At 49.4% G+C, this 17,186-nt stretch overlaps 1 protein-coding gene across 1 annotated transcript in view; it reads right to left on the bottom strand.

Annotated features, from left to right (window-relative positions):
- Window positions 1-6,305: 6,305 nt before the first annotated feature.
- Window positions 6,306-17,186, bottom strand: part of CCM2L (CCM2 like scaffold protein) — a 16,266-nt gene continuing 5,385 nt past the window's right edge. Inside the window, exons 6-11 of the mRNA XM_029917934.1 lie at window positions 17,028-17,185; window positions 14,006-14,141; window positions 11,883-11,946; window positions 9,015-9,144; window positions 8,347-8,485; window positions 6,306-7,460 (exon numbers count right to left, since the gene is read on the bottom strand). Coding sequence (XP_029773794.1) covers window positions 7,150-7,460; window positions 8,347-8,485; window positions 9,015-9,144; window positions 11,883-11,946; window positions 14,006-14,141; window positions 17,028-17,185 — 938 coding nt within the window. The 3' untranslated portion in view covers window positions 6,306-7,149. The remainder of the gene's footprint in view (window positions 7,461-8,346; window positions 8,486-9,014; window positions 9,145-11,882; window positions 11,947-14,005; window positions 14,142-17,027; window position 17,186) is intronic.

Here is a 17,186-nt window from a genome sequence, read left to right as displayed (position 1 = left end):
CTGGAATCATCCTTCGGACTGGGGCGAGGATCCGTTTCCAAGGTGCCTCACTCACACAACTATTGGCAAGAGGCGCCAGTTCCCCACCAAGTGAACCTCTCCAGAAGGCTTGCCTGAATGCTCATGACGCGGTGGCTGGCTTCCAGAGCAAGTGACCCCGGAGAGCAAGGTGAAGCATCACATTGGCTCTCTAGGTCATCCCTATGCAATGTGGGAATGATCTGCACAAGAAGTGGGATACTAGGAGGCCAGACTAACTGGGGTCTTCTTGAAGGTAGTCATTATGAATATGTATTCAAATTTTCTGAGCCCTTGCTTTGTGCTGGATGCTATGTTGGGCGCCAGGGAGTGCAGGAATGAGTCAGAACCAGCTATCCCTCATCCCCTCACAAGGTGTGTATGTGTGTGTGTGTGTTGGGGTGGTGGATGGAGATCAGATGGACACAGAAACATATGGTGTTACAGAGTATGATAAATATCAATAGTGTTTTTTAAAAAATGCTTTTCTCTAATTCACATTCACCGTATGACATTTAAGACACATCATGAAACAAAGTTTCCTTCTCTCCTTGTTATTTAGCTACACACTCTTCCAGCTCAACTAGAGGCAACAACTAGAACTGTTTTGTATATCCTTTCAGAATTATTCCAGGCATATACACAAAGACATTTGCCACCCTCACGCAAAAAGACACTATTCAAAGTGTAAGGCTCTATACCCTGCTTCCTCCCCTCACTTATTTATCTTAGAGATAATCTCTTATCAGTTCATAGAGAACTTCTTCATTTTTATGAATGGCTGTATGGATGGCATTCTGTTGACTGCGTGAGCCGATCTCCTATTGCTGAACATTTCTTTCTGTTTTTTTAAGTTTATTTTTTTATTTTTGAGAGAGACAGAGAGAGAGCAGAGGAGGGAAAGACAGAGAGGGAGAGAGAGAATCCCAAGCAGGCTCCATGCTGTCAGTGTAGAGCTTGATGCAGGGCTCAGTCTTACAAATCGTGAGATCATGACCTGAGCTGAAACCAAGAGTCAGATGCTTCACTGACTGCGCCCCCCAGGCGCCCCTGTTTAGTTCTAATCTCAATGATTTTCCTTGTGCATGCAACATCTCCACTTGTGTTTGCATACATGTAGGAGAAGTTCTTGGCAGTGGAATTGTTGAATCAAAGGGTCCATGCATTTAAAATATCGTTAGCTAGGGTTTATACCAACACACCCTTCCACCTGCAATATGTGACCGTGTCTGTTTCCTTGCACCTGCACCCACATGTAAGTTACCAAACTTTCCAAGCTTAACCAACTCAGTCATTGAAACCTGTTCTCTCAATGTAGTACTAATTTGTGTCTCTCTTACTTGGGTGAGGTTGACGCTTGCTACATGTCAAAGTAATTTGTATTTTCATTAAAAATTTTTTTAAATGTTAGTTTATTTATGAGAGAGAGAGAGAAAAAAAGAGAGAGAGCACAAGTGGGGGAAAGGCAGAGTGAAAGAGGAAGATACAGAACCCAAAGCAGGCTCCAGGCTCCAGAGCCTGATGTGGGGCTCAAACTCACAAACCATGAGATCATGACCTGACCTGAAGTTGGATGCTTAACCAACTGAGCCAGCCAGGCACCTCTGTATTTTCTTTCCTGTGAACTGTACAAATAATTTGCCTATTTTTCTATTGGGCTATGGGTGTTTATTATCTATTTGAATATTCTCTGCCCATCAGAGCTCCTATCCCTTTGTCTACATGATAAGCTTCAAAACCCAGGTTTTTTTGGTTTGTGGGTTTTTCAGAACAAGTTGCTTTGAGTCAGAAATGAGAAGTTTCTGCAGGTCGTGTCATTTTCTGTGCATCACTGCGGAGCTGCCCAGGGGCTAAGGGAGCAGATGTGCCGTGTAGGGCTCGAAAAGCTGATGCCAGGACCCGGCGGTGGGGAGAGGGAGGTTGGGTGCGCAAGGAGGCAGTTGTTAGCTCTGCCACTGGACGGAAAGGGCTGTCTTCTGGGCAGGACAGGCTGGCCTGGCTCTGAGACCCTTTGCCCTTCATCTGAAATGTCTGACACTAACAAGCCAGAAATGGAAGACACACCCATAGGCTGCCAATTTCTGATCAATTAAGCCAGAATGGGTAAATACTGTATCTGGAAGCTCCAAGTAACATGATTTAATAGCAATATAGGGGCATCTGGATGGCACAGTCAGTTAAGTGTCCAGCTTCAGCTCAGGTCATGATCTTACGGTTCGTGGGTTCAGACCCCGCATCGGGGTCTGTGCTGACAGCTCAGAGCCTGGAGCCTGCTTCGGATTCTGTGTCTCCCTCTCTCTCTGACCCTCCCCTGCTGGCGCTGTCTCTGTCTCTCAAAAAAAAACAAAACCCATAAAAAAATAGTAATATAAACTTTCTAGAATGTAAACCCCATGAGGCCAGCGTTCAAGTCCTAAATAAGTAGTTGTGGAATGAATAAATGAACAAATAAATGAATTAATGAATCTGATCCAAGGATGTGAAAGGCAGCTGTTTCTGAAGAGGGAGGGAGCCCTCTCACCCCTGCCCCTCTCTGAACAGCCCTTCTCCTGTTCCTTCTCCCCACCCTACCTGAGTCAGGGCTCAGCCTTTCCCATCAGGTCCTGCCCAGCTCCCATGGCCCAGACTCTCCTCTGACCTCTTGTCAACCCTCCTCTCCAAGCAGCTAGAGTCACGATGGTAAAATGCAAGCCCTTTAGGTCACTCCCCATTGCCTGCACTTCTCAATCTGCCCACTCCTCTGCTTTCCTCTCCGTTTTTTTAAAAAATGTTTTTTTTAATTTGTTTTTGAGAGACAGAAGGAGACTGTGCAAGTAGGGGAGGGTCAGAGAGAGAGGGAGACACAGAATCTGAAGCAGGCTCCAGGCTCTGAGCTAGCTGTCAGCACAGAGCCTGAGGCGGGGCTCAAACCCACGAACCATGAGATCATGACCTGAGCCAAAGTCGGATGCTTAACCGACTGAGCCACCCAGGCGCCCCCGCTTTCCTCTCCTTTAAGTCCTGCTCCTCACCCCCAACACCCCATGTCCCTCCAGCAATAAAAATGGTCCCATTTATTGAGCACTTATAGTATGTGCATTTACATGGATTATCCTGAGGTCTTGCAGTAATCTACAAGATCTCTGAGGGTGATGCTATTATTATCCTCATTGTATAGATGAGGGAACCAAAAGCCCAGAGACCTGTAGGAGCTTATCCAAGGTTGCCCAACTAGCAAATGATAGAATTGGGATTCATGGGCGCCTGGGTGGCTCAGTCAGTTAAGCCTCCGACTTCGGCTCAAGTCAGATCTCACGTTCATGGGTTCGAGGCCCACGTCGGGCTCTGTGCTGACAGCTGGCTCAGAGCCTAGAGCCTGCTTCCGGTTCTGTGTCTCCTTCTCTCTCTGCCCCTCCCCCTCTCATGCCCTGTCTCTCCTGTATCAAAAATTAATAAAACATTAAAAAAAATTAAAAAAAAAAAGAATTGGGATTCAAATTTCACTTGCTCTGACCCCCGGGGCCAGAGGGCTTAACCACTGCAGTAGAGCCAACTGGTCACCAGTCTTGGGGTGTGCCATGTTCCTTCGAGCTCCCTGCCCTTTGTTCATGATTATCCTGCCTAGGGGGTGGGGGAGGAGACTCTCCTGTCTACCTTCCTCCACCTGCCCAAAATCTTGCTTATCCTTCAAAGTCTTGCTCATAAGTCACCCCCTCTGCAAAGCCTTTCTTGTCTTCCCTAGGAAGAGATAGTTTCTCACTCTTTGATTTTACAATTGAGAACTTTATGCTGTAATGATTCAGGGATGTGTCTCCCCCATCAAGCTGAGAGCCTCCCCGTGTGGGCAGGGTTGTTCTATATCTCCCTCACGTCTAGCTCAATGCCTGTTACAGAGTGAGTGCTCTCTCAGCATTTGGTGACTGAATGACAGTGGCCAGAGGACTCCTCCCCAGCAGACAAGAAGCGTTGCTAGGAGTCTCTGGTTGGAAGCTGGGAGGGAGTAGGAAGTGGCAGGGGCCCCAAATGAAAGGCGCCATGCTGTAAGGGGCAGCTGGAGACAATTTCACTAACTTTACCACTTGTCCGTGGGTCACAACTGTCCCCAGGAGAGCTAGCCTGTACGGAAGTTCCATCCTTACACCACCCCTAGAGGTCTTTGGGAAGCAGCTATCCTACACCCAGGGGTATTTCCCCTCGTGTGGTGCCAGGAATGAAACCATAATGGGAAGTGATCTTGGCAGCGTCTCTGGAGGCTACAGGAGGAAGTGTGGCCAGAGTCCTCCAGGTCAGAGCCTTGACGGCCCCAGTCAGGGCCCTTTGTACCTCAGAAATCAAGGCGTTACCTGGCTTTGGTAAGAGGGTAGTTCCGGGGTGGGTGGGGACTTCCTCTGGGTGTGAGGGAAATTGCTCCATCCCTGGAGCTATGGGGCAAGAACTGTCCCAGTGACTCTCTCTCAGCAGCCCTGTAACTGTGCTTCTCCCTCAGGATCTTATTAAAGTGCTCTATGGTCTCAGGACAGATGCCTCAGCCTGTGATCACTACATCCCCAAAGCTGGTGGACAGGAAAGTAAAGCAGCTAGGAGCATGTGTGCTCTGGGTTGGCCAGATATGGGTCCAAATCCCAGCTTACTGTGTGACCTTGGGTTATTCCCTTCAGTTCCTTACATGCCAGTTCCCTCATCCATAAAATGAAGATAAATTCATTTGAAGACATCAAAATGAAGGATTTGTTCAATGGAACAAGTTTATTCAAAGGAAGTCACTGTAGGCCAGTGGTTTGCAAAGTGTGCTCCCTGGCCCATCAGCATCACCTGAGTGCTTGTTAGAAAGGCAGAAGATCGGGTCCCACCCCTACTCTATGGAGTCAGAGGCTCTGAGAATCTTGGGTCCCACCCCTACTCGACAGGAGTCAGAGACTCTGGGGTGGGGCTCAGCGATCTGTGTTTTAGCAAGCTTACCAGGAGATTCTGGTACACGGTAAAGTTTGAGAGCCAATGCCATAGACAAACCCGACAGATGAGCAGCATATTAGGTGAAGATACTGGGAACATCAACATCCAGCAAGAGATTAATATCTAAAATTTCCCGGCTACTCCTGCAAATCGACAAGAAAATGACAGGAAACCCAACAGATAATGGGCGCCAGACATGAACAGGCAGTTCACTGAAGGGTAAGCCCAAATGTCTGGCAAGCACAGGAGAAGGTTCTGAGGCTCATATCATCAGAGAAATTCAAACTCTGAAAGGCTACCTTACATCCAAACTGTAGGCAAAAATGAAAATGTGGGAGACAAGCATCTTTCACATGCTGCTAGTAGAATTTAGTGACATTTAAACATACACACCCTGTGATCTAGTAATTCCATCTTGGGTATAAGGTCCAAAGAAGTTTTCACATAGGCTTATAGGATCATGTACACAGATGTTCATCACAGTGTTGTTTGTGGTGAGAGGGAGTTGGAGGGAGTTGGAAGTCACCTGGGCATCCATCACAGGGGGATAGGGGTGAGTAAATAACACCACCGCTGCTCTGGCTGGAATGCTTTGCAGCCATTTGATACAATAAGCTAGCTTTTCCCACAGCAGCATGGGTTGAACTTAAAAATAATCATATGATGGTGTGAAAAAAGGAAGCATCAGATTGAGATCTTTACACAATACCATTCATGTGGTGTAAATATGCACACGAAACATTGTATATTTTACGTCCAGGGACGCATATCAGCCCATAGGGTGGGTACGCATGGTGGGAGGGGAGGGAGTGTGGAGAATGTGTGGATAGAGAAGGGGATAAAGCAAAAAGGAAACATCATTTGCTACGAACCGAGTATAAATCCTGGAACCCTGGACCTGAAGCCCTAATAATAATATTACTTTAAAATTGTTAATAATTGTACCTACCTCACGGTGAAGACCACGTGTCTGGCCATGGAAGGCTCTGCAAAGTTTTACAGATAAGTTTTAGCGCTTCTTTGTGAGTCTCTGGCTGCCTCTCAGGGTCACTCCTTCTAGCTTCCGGGCCTTTACTCAAGCTGTGTTGAAGCTGTCCTTACGCTGACTTCTCTAACGTCTCCAGCCCTGCCCTCAGGTTTCCCTAACCACCCGGACCCCCGTGATGGCAGCCTGTGGGGTCTCAGGGACTTTTCATTTGGGGCTTGAGCACAGAGCCAGGGTGTAATAGGGACATGAGGGGCAAGTCCTATTTTCCTCTCCACAAACTTCCCCAAAGATCTTCTTACATCTGACCCCCACCTCAATTTTCATCTTGCTGTGCCCAGCCAAGAAAGGTACGCCAAGTCCAAAAGCGTTAGATGTAGAAGGGAACAGCATTTATTGAGTGCCTACTACGTGCTAGACCCAGCATTAAGGTCTGGTTACTTTTGTTCATCACCACACCCAACCCTGTGAGGTGGGTGGGCCAACCTCAGGGGAGAGATTAGGGAATGGAAGTCACGAAGAGGTGAGAGCACTGACCAGAGGGGAGCCCTAGGTCTGTCTGGCTCCAAGTCCAAGATCTGAACAAGCAACTTGTTCAGAGTCTTAGAGCCAAGACTGGGACCCCCATCACCAACCTCTGACTCAACTGTCAGTAGAGATATTCCACACTGGTGATCCAATTCCTACCATCAGGGGAGGGGCGACCCTGCCACGTGGAGTCTTAAAAAGGCCCTCTACGCTATTTAGTATGTGTACTTTGAGGCAATCTCTAAGAAGAAATAGGAGATTTCCTCAAGTTCCTTCACCTTTTTTTGAACCTTGGTTTCTCAAACAAGAGGTCTCTGGGCTCTGGGAATTCTTTTCTCAGTCTGTCAGCAGCTGGAGCCCACTCCCCATCCCTCACTTGGCCTCCAGAAAGCTGCAGGAGTGGTGGGAGAGAGGGGCTGTCCTGGGCCGAGCCTGGCGCTAGTGAGAGAGTGCAGTGATGGCCACACAGGTATGGCAGAGGGGTCCACTGAGCCTTAGGCAACTGCCCACGACCTTGGGGTCCCGCCTCCTGCAGGCCATGCTCGGTATTGCAGAGACTGGAGGCCCCAGGGCAGGGTTGGCCCCCCAGGAGGGGGGCCCTGGGGCTGGGGTCCCACAGCAGGAGCAAATGCGATACAGGAGGGTTTGCAGGTTCTTCCCCGCCCCCCTCCCCGCATGGGTGGTGGCTACAGGTAGTTGTCCTCAACCAGGTCGCCCCCACCCGGGGAGTCCTGGGCCTCCTCATCCGTGCTCTCGTCGTCAGGCGCCAGCGCCTCGATGTCGTGCGTGATGTCGGCCAGCAGCCGGTGGAAGGCCTGCGCTTCGGGCCGCTGGGCCGCACCGTCGTAGCTGCGCACAGCAGACGCCGACGTGGAGCTCATGCTGCGCTTGATGCGGCCGAAGCTGTCTGTGAGGATGCCACCCTCGCGGATGCCCACGCCCTCCAGGAAGCCCTCGAAGTAGCCGATGTCCTGGTCAGGGATGAAGGGCCGCATCCCTGCGGGTCCAGGGGCAGAGGGACTCCTCAGGGTTCAGCCCTTCCCCTCCCATCGTGGAATCGCCTTCTCCGGAGAACTGAGTTCCAAACCCCAGCCAGCCGCTCTCTGGCTGTGGGGTCCTGCACAAGTTCCTTGACTCTGAGCCAGAGGATAATGGCCTAATGCTCAGCATAGAGTAAATGCTCACTACACATTAGCTTATCCTTGTTGTCATTACTGCAACTGTTGCATTCCCATTCATCTGTTGTGTGACTCTCTTTCAACAGCTACTCTGAGCCTTACTTTCCTCCCGATAGAACTGAGACAATTGGGAATGTGAGGAGGTGCTCAGCACACACTGCATACCCCATACAAGTCAGCTTGTTTTGTTTCCATGTCTACTCACAAGCTACGTGACTTTAGCTTTGCTTCTCTGGGCCTCATCTTCCTCACCTGCAAAATGGGGGCAAATAAGTTTCTACTTTCCCAAACTGAAGCATTCAGGGAGATGATGCTTGACAAAGATAACACCTGTTAGCTTATTAATATTATTCCTGTTGTTCTGATCGGCCTTCCTTGCTAGCTGTGTGATCTTGGACAAGTCCCTTAGCCTCTCTGAGCAGCAGCTGCCTCAGGGGGTAAATGGGGAGAATCATTCCCTCTCTGGGCTTTGCTATGAAGGTCAAGGATTATACCAGTACTCTCTTCTCATGGGCTGTGACTGCAGGCAAGTCCCTCCCCTGCCCTGCACCTATTTTCTTAAATGTGCCATGGATTTCACGATCTTGGCTTTATCAGAGGCTGAGGAATAGGAGAGAACACCTCTAGCCTGATGCCTAATTGGGAGTGTCGTGGACCATGTCGGGTCCTCAGCTGAGGCGGGGGGAGTTGGCGGGGGAGGCTCACCGAGGAGGAGGAACTTGCGCCGGTCTCCATAGAGCTTCAGCAGGCCTGCACAGTAGTCCTGGATGGGCAGCCCCAGCCGGTACTCCCGCAGCAGCACTGCAAACTTCTGGATCTCGGGGGGCCCTAATTTACTCCGCAGCTATGGGGACAACATTCAAGATCAGTTCCAGGGAGTCCCCAAAGCCCTCTCTAAGGGTGTATTTGGCCAAGACCTTCCCTGAAACCCTTCCCATGGTTCACTGGGGGTGGTGATGGCATGCAGGCTCTCTGGGCTGCATCTAAGCATAAGATATGCCTGAGTTCAAATCCTGACCCTTGGCTGATCAGCTCTGTAATCTTGGGTAGGGGGCAACCTCCTCAACCCTAGCTTTTCTTACATATAGAGAGGATAATGATGGCACCTCTACCTTTGGCTGTTGAAAGGATTAAAATAAATGCATAATATGTGCTTAGAACAGTGCCTGCTAAGCAGAAGGCATGCAATTAACGCTAGCTGATGTTGGGGAAGGCTTTCACCAGCAGCCCAACTTCCTTTCCTAACCTCATATGATGTTCAAGGTCTGCTTCAGTTACGTCCAGGGTTATTCAGGATTCCTGAAATACTCCCCATGTTTCCCCTAGCCTCCAGGCCTTCGCTTGTGCTGTTCACACTGCCTGCCCCGGCTCACCGTGACCATGTAATCCTGCAGCTGCTCAAGGCCCAGGCCGCTGTGGTCGCTGCCGCTGCAGTGGGAGCCGTGGAAGGAGGGTGTGGACGTGCCACTGTAACACGCTTCAAATGTATCCTGGGAGCCATTGCTGCAGAGACAGGCAGAATGGGGCCCTCACTCACCTCCATCCAGCTCCCCTCCCTATGGCAGGTGGGTGGGAGGGCACAGCTTCTGATGCTCTGGGCATCCCATTTTGGTCTTCAGAGCCTCACTTATTTGGCCCTTGGCTGCCTCTGAAGCCACATCCCACCCTTGCTCTGGGTGCTCGGGCCTCTCTGCTTTTTCCTCTGATACTTCAAGTACCTCTTTGCCTCTGGGCCTTTGCACATGCTGTTCCCTCTGCTGAAATACCTCTCTACCCTATTGTTTGTCCAACTAACTCTTACTCATCATTGAAGCTTAAATGGCACCTTCTCGGGGAAGTTTACCTGACCCTCCCTTCCCCATGACTGGGTTAGATCCTCTGTCAAATGTGGTCACACCCTCATAAGTCTATCCATGACATGTAAGGTCTTTCCAGATCTCCCCACCGACATACTCAGTGGCCTCCTGGCTAGTTCTTAAATGCACCAACCTCCGTCCTGCTTCAGAACCCTTGCACTTTCTGCCCATCTGCCCGGAGTGCTCTTCCCCTCTCCTCCTCTGGGCCTTGGTTCAAGTGTCATCAGCTCCGAGAGGCCCTCCTGAACCCCCAAAGAGGTAGGTGCCCCATGCCATCTCTCTTGGTGCTCTGACGTGCTCATTCTCTTTAGTTATTATCATTAATGCTTATTTCTATTAAATAATGATTTCATCGTCCCATGGGCTAGACACTGTGAGTGTGCCTGCATGATAAATGTGCAGGAGCAGGGACCTTGGTTTCTTATTTGTTGAGTACATGCTCCATGCCAAGCATGGGACACATTCCTGTAATGTCCCCACTGTAACCCTAGCACACGGCACAGTGCCTGGTACATGATAGGTACTCAATAACTCTTGCTTAGTAAAAAATCAACCTACCCATGATCTCATGGTTCCTGAGTTTGAGCCCCACGCTGGGCTCTGTGCTAACAGCTCAGAGCCTAGAGTCTGCTTCAGATTCTGCATCTCCCTCTCTCTCTGCCCCTCTCACGCTCATGCTCTCTTTCTCTCTCTTAAAAATAAATAAAACATTAAAAAAAAAAAAAGAGGGGTGCCTGGGTGGCTAAGCCGGTTAAGCATCTGGCTTCAGCTCAGGTCATGATCTCACAGTTCGTGGGTTCGAGCCCCGTGTCGGGCTTTGTGCTGACAGCTAGCTCAAAGCCTGGAGCCTGTCTTTGGATTCTGTGTCTCCCTCTCTCTCTCTGACCCTCCCCTGCTCATGCTGCCTCTCAAAAATAAATAAAAAACATTTTTAAAAAATTTAAAAAAAAAGAGTAAAACAATCAACCTGACTCTTGGTTTCTTAATTGTTCCAGAACCATCTTCTATGATTAGCTGCAGAAAAGCAGTGTAGAATAGTGGTTAGGGGGTGTGGACCTGGAGCTAGCCTGCCTGGGTTCAGCTCTCAGGCCTACAGCTTGACCCTGGGGAAGCCTGCTTAGCTTCTCTATTCCTCAGCTTCTCCATCTGTAAAATGGGATGGCAAACATTGACGTCATAAGAATGAGAGGAGTCTATTTGTACGGCACTCAGGATCAGAGGCTAGAAGCAATAAACAGTAGCTACTATAATGTTGCTATGTGGATTTTTCCTGGCAGGCTCACTTGGTAGGGCATGCGACTCTTGATATTGGGGTCATGAGTTCAAGCCACATATTGGGCGTAGAGTTTATCTTTTTTTAAAAATGAAATGCTTTATAGAACAGCACTAGGCACACAGCAAGCACAAGTGTTAGTCCTTATCATGGTTCTAGCAGGTCTAGATCTGGTAGCAGATACCAGATTAAGGACTAGCCTAAGGGCCCACAGCATAAGGAGGCCACATATATTGCCACAGAAGAGGGACAAACATAAAAGTATGGCATATATTACTGGCAGAACCCGCTACCTGTCAACCCAGAGGCCTTCGTAACAGAAATGGCTTTGACCCATTTGTTTGGGACTTTCCTGGTTTTAGTACTGAAAATCCCATGTCTCGGGAAACCCCTCAGTGCTGATTGGTTAGTCATACTAAACAGAACCCTGGACAATATTCACAACTGAGCTTTTTGTTTCGTTTTGTTCATTTTGTTTTAACTCCTACATTTTCCAGCCTTGCCGGCAGCCAGGGATGGCCATGTGACTAAGTTCTGGCCACTGAGACACATACAGAAATCATCAGGCCGGGACCCTAGCAAAGTTCTTTACAGAGCATCCTGGCAGGCCATCGTGATAACTGGAGCTATGACCGTCATCGTGGTCCATGAGGCGACTCTGAGTGTGGAAGCAGGTGCTGAGGACCTGAACCCTCGATGACCATAAGGCCATCAACTCCTAGTCTGTTTTATATAGGAGATAGAGGGGGGAAGCTTGATCTTGTTTAAAACTCTCTTTTTTAGGGTTTTCTATTACATGGAATGAAACCAAAATTAGTTTTTGGCATTAGCTGTGATTTGGGACCCTGCAGGCCACTGTGTCTGGATGACTGACAGAGAACTACAGGCCCATGTGGGCGCAACTCAGGGCTCTGGCTGTCCGCCAGGCCTCTCAGAGTCTGGGTCTGGATCTGTGAGCTCACTAGAGCCGGGAGGGATCAGTTTACCTACCCTCTTCAGGGCATCAGCACAAATCAAGGTGGGGTCATTTTCACCCACCCTCTCTTGCCCTTATCAAGAAAGTCTAGAAGAGAGACCCTGTTGGTGCAGGGGGTGGGGGGGGCGGTACCCACAAGGAGCTGCAGCAGCTGAAGTCGGCATCATAGGCGTACGTCCCGTCTGTGCGGCAGCTCTCACCTGGGGTCAGCAGACAGAGGAGCTGTTAGAGGCAGCAGAGAAGGGACCAACGTCCCCAGCTCCCTGAGCCCCCAACCCCAGCCCCACCCTGTGGTTGGGATGGTGACTGGAGCTCGATGGCCTTGTAAGCAACTGTAAGGGTGTTAGCTTTTACTCTGAGTGACATTAGGCAGTTGCTGGAAGATTCTGACCATGAAACCTGCCCCCATCACCAACTCACAGCCAATCTTGGGCAACTCGCTTCCTCTCTCCCTGCCTTCAACTTCCCCAAGGTTGAGACAATACCACCTTCCTGCCTGCCTTGGGGGGAGGGGGTGTCTTGGGAACAGCAGGTGAGGGAACAGATGAGGGAATGTTTTGAAAACTGTAGGTGTTGGAGGCGAGGAAAAAAAAAAGAATTTGAGGGAAAGGAACTCAACATCTTGAGAAAACAGAAGCACTGTTTACAGAGAACTCTTGCTCTGTACCTAGTCCTGTTACTTTCTCTGAATCCACTAGCCTTACCCTTCTGACCTTGGCTCACCTCAGTGTCACTTCTTCAGGACCCTTCCCTGACTTCCCAGGCGAGGCTGGTTCCTGAGTCTGTGTCCTCAGAGTACAGCATGTGGTTACATTTTATGTAACTATTGAATTACTGTCCGCCTTCCCAGCAATGCAGGCCTGCGAGGACCGGGCCACATCTGGTTTTGCTCACCAGTATATCCTGGGGGTAGCAGGTGCTCCAAAAATATTTGTTGACTAGAATGAATTTGTTGGGGGGGGGGCTGGCTAGTTCAGTCAGTGAGCATGTGACTCTTGATCTCAGGGTTGTAAGTTCGAGCCCCCAAGTCAGGCATAGAGATTACTTTTAAAAAATTGAATCTTTAAAGAAAAAAAAGTCAATTTGTTGGAATCTTTGTTGACTTGTTTATTTATCCATCATTTACTCATTTGTTTATCTCATCCTGTGAGAGTTGATGAACTATCCCAACTTCCAATAACCCTCGTTCCCAAAGATGGGGGAACCTCCAGAAGTAATGAGCTGTCTCTCTGTTCTGGGAGCGATGCAGACAGGGACCGCGGTGAGGGGGCTGCGGCCGAGGAAATGCACTTAGCAGCCTTGAAGGCAGCAAGGGAGTAAGGTTGTTGCAGACAGAAGCTTCTAGAAACCAGACACACCAGGGTGCCTGGGTGGCTCAGTTGGTTAAGCCTCTGACTTCAGCTTTGGGTCATGATCTCGTGGTTTGTGGGTTTGAGCCCCGTGTCAGGCTCTAAGCTTTCAGCACAGAGTCTGGAGCCTACTTCGGATTTTGTGTCTCCCTCTCTCTTTGCCCCTCCCTTGCTTGCACACTTGTCTTTCTCTCTCTCAAAAAATACATAAACATTAAAGTTTTTTTAAATTAAAAAAATAAAAAGGAATCAGACACACTCGGGTTTTAATCCTGACTCTGCCACTTACCAGCTGTGTGACCTTGAGCAATGTACTGACTCCTCTGAGCCTTAATGCCCTCATCTGTAAAATTTGTAAAAAATCGTAAGGCCTCAAAGAGGTCTTTCATCTCTGAGCACCTGTGATGTCCCTGGTCTACTGCTAGGCCCAGGGGATACAGTGGCAAACAGGACCAACAAGGCTGCTATGACGATTAAATACGACTCAGCACACAGTTGGTGCTCAATAAATGCCTCTCCTACTCTCATTCTCCTTCCAGCCTTTGACATTCAAGGGTGGGTCTGGAAACCTTGGTTTTGACCTAGAATCCTACTGTGGCTAGACAGTTCAGTAAATAGACAATGCATGTGCTTGCATTTCCACAAAGAAGGGACATCAGAAACGGAAGGGAGAGAGACAAGTTCAGTTCTGAGGGGCTCATTCCAAATCTGGCAGCCAGAACACTGTGAAGAAGCTAAGTTTGAGGTCATCATGAAAACTGACATTTTATTTTAACTAAAGGGGGGAGTACACTGTAGTCGCGGTAGAGATCAGGACCCCTAATGGCTTTCATTGGCCCTGAGTCCCCGAGTCCTCCCCAGCCTTTGGTGATGTCTCACAGGAGGGGTGGCCAGGAGTTCCAGTACTCACTGCGACTGCAGAGCCACGGCCGCTCGGGCGTCGAAGTGTAGTGGTAGCCAGCCCGGTCCACGCACTCGATACTCTGGTCCCCGTAGATGATCTGGAAGACCTGACAGATGAGAGCACAGGACTCCTCGGCCGCATCCTGGCCCAGGAAGGAGGACAGAGCGCTCAGGGCCTCTCCGGGGCCCAGGACACCCCTGCTTCCTCAGCGTGAGGAGGTTCACAGGGCCACACATGCACCTATGGGCACCATAACATCGACTTGCAGAACATTCCCTATCAAAATTATACGGCCACCCTCTGGGTCTTAGACTCCTTTATAAAGTCCAGCAGCAACTCTAAGTCTTCTGCTTTGAAAAATGCACCCCAAATTTCTGGGGGGATTCATAGGGCCTCCTGGAGCCTATCCAAAACAAGCCCTGGTTTAGTTAAATTTACCAGTAGGAAGTTGAGGCTCAGAGAGATGAAGGGATTAGCCAGTGCTAGAACTCAGGTCTCCTGATACCCACTAGAAGGAAGAAGAATCACACGTGTGAAAATTTTAGGCTAGACACAGTTATGGCTATTGGATGCCATATTTAGATAAGAGCTTCCTGGCACCCAGGGCAAAAACGGAAGTGGGATGAATACACAAACCTCAGCCTCTTGATAGAAGGCAGGAATTTCAATTCTTGGGTGAAATCTTCTTGAGACTGCAAATTGCAAGGGGAATTTGCCTCTCTAATTTAATTCTTTGTCTTTAAGCAAGAGACACAGAAAGACAATAGCTGATGAGACCATCTTCATGACACCATTTCCTATTTGGGCCTCTAAAACAGCCCAGGGTATGCATTAAAATATAAGCCAGGATAGGAAGAATTGATCCTTACAATAACCCTACAAAATGGGTAGGGAAGACAGTATCCTTATTTTACAGTGATCGGCACTGGGGCTTAGAATGATTATGACTTTCTCAGGTCATACAGCAAGTTCACAGCATTGATAACTATTTGCACTCAGGTTTTTTTTTTTTTACTCTAACTCCTGTACCCTCCTTGGGACCACAGGGACTTGGACAGGAGACCAGAGAATCAGATACTCCTGGAATGCAACTCTGTTTATTTACTCCTTTTGCAAATTCTCGTTTAGTCTTATTTTAGGCACCGGGCCAGGCTCTGGGGTCTCAGATGAGGTCTGTACCCTAAAGCCCTCACAATCCAGTGCGATAAACAAGGCACACCATTCCCTCTGCCTGGAATTCATTTTCCCAGCTTTTCACCTTGCTGCCCTTCACCTTTCAGTTTAAAAGGCACAAACTCACTCTCTATGCAAACTGGATCTCCTCCCTCATTATCATTGCAATCTGTTTATTTTCTTTTTGGTCCCCATCATAAGATATAATAATATAATATGCATTACTTCACCCATTTATTAATATTTATTGTGTGCCAGGTACTGTTTTAGGTGCCAGAGGTATCATGGTGAACCATCCACAATGCACAGGTCTCTTGCACTCTACCAGGAGACCAGTCCGGCTGGAGTAGAGTGTATAAAGAGGGACAGAGAAAGAGATGAGGCCTGAGAGAAAATGGGCTTCAGCCCCCACTACAACAGGGGTGGTCTTATAAGCAGTTGTAAGGACATTAACTTTTCCTTGGAGTGAAATGGGGAGCCTCAGGAAGATTTGAGCAGGGGTAAGATGTGACTTATGTGTTAACCGGACTGCTCTGACTGTGGGGGTACAGACTGTAAGCAAGAGGCAAATCTGGGGTCCAGATGCATGATCTGGATGACTGAAGATGGGCCATGGACCTGGATAGGGGCAGTGGAGAGTGGGGAAACATACATAGGTTTGGGATACATTTTAAAAATAGGGTCAATAGGACTGACAGAATGGATATGGGTTGCGTGAGAGCGAGAGCAGCCACAGATCATGGCAACGTTTTGGTCTGAAAAATGGACAGACAGAACTGCCATTAATCAAAACAAGGAGACCAAGGGAGGGGCAGGTTTGGGGGAGAAGACTGGGTGCTTAGCTTTGGATGTGTTAAGTTTGTGATGGCCATTAGCCCACCGAATGGAGAGGCTGATTGGAGAAACATGCCTGAAGATTTGGTGACAGGTACAATTTGGGGAGTTCTCAGTATTTTAAACACCACGAGATTGTTTTGTTCCCTAAGGTGTATATAAGGGAGCTGGGGCTGGGGAGAGGGTTGGGGGCCACGGGTCAGAGGAAACGTTTAGACAACCTAGGACTTGAAGGTGTCTACTAAATTGTGAGCTCCTTAAGAGAAACCACCAAATATATCCTGTTCATCTTTGTATCCGTAGCACCTAGCCCAATGCCTAGGACAAAGCTGCTGCTCAATAAAGATGGTCAAAGGAATAAAAGCAAGGAAGAGTATGAAGGAAGGGGCGGGGGGGGGGCAGTCGGAAGGGAAGGCAAGAATGGAAGCTTCTGCCTTGGGTGACTGCCACAGTTAACAAGAGCATAGGCTCTGAACTTCCTGGATTCCAGTGTTGAAACCACCACCTGCTTCCTGCGTGACGCTGCACAAATTACTTAGCCTCAGGGTCTCAGTTTCCTTCTCTACAGAATGGGGATGGTTGTAATACTTTGCTTCTAAGGGTTAGTCAAAGAATGAACTGTTCATGCTGGCTCCCCGTCTGGCATGGGCTGGCATTCCATTCATGCTGATGACGACTGTCCTCGTGATTGTTACTGTGGTAGTGCTGACACTGACGTCGCGGGAGAAGGAGCAAGGCGGGAGGAGGCGGTCTGTTTTGGCTATTTGGGGTTTTCGTCTCACTGGGACAGCAAGGGGCAACTGTCCTGGAGGTATCCAGGCTGGAGATTTAGAAGCCCTTTGGCGTCGTGGGCACACAGGTAGAACCTAAGTCCTAGGTAGGGCCTCAGGAGGGATAAGGAAAGAGGTCAGGGTAGACCCCGGGGACAGGGCGGGGTGGAGGTGGGGGTGAGAGCGGCGCCCTCCAACGCCGGACGTGCCAGGGGGTACGGCGCTGGGGCTCCGCGTGCCCTCGGGCTCACCCTGTTGGCCACAGCCAGGATGACAAGGTTGCAGTAGGCGTCGGGGCTGGGGTCCTGCGGGTCGAGTGGGTTGGGGCCCGGGTGGCGCCGCTCCCAGCTGCCGCCGCCGCCGCCGCCCGCCTGCCTCCGCTCCCAGCTGCCGCCCGGCTTGCCCGCGCC

Source organism: Suricata suricatta, chromosome 12, assembly GCF_006229205.1.
Source record: "Suricata suricatta isolate VVHF042 chromosome 12, meerkat_22Aug2017_6uvM2_HiC, whole genome shotgun sequence".
Taxonomy (NCBI): domain Eukaryota; kingdom Metazoa; phylum Chordata; class Mammalia; order Carnivora; family Herpestidae; genus Suricata; species Suricata suricatta.
The sequence above is the reverse complement of the archived record's forward strand: the minus strand, read 5'-3'. Positions and strand labels throughout refer to the sequence as shown.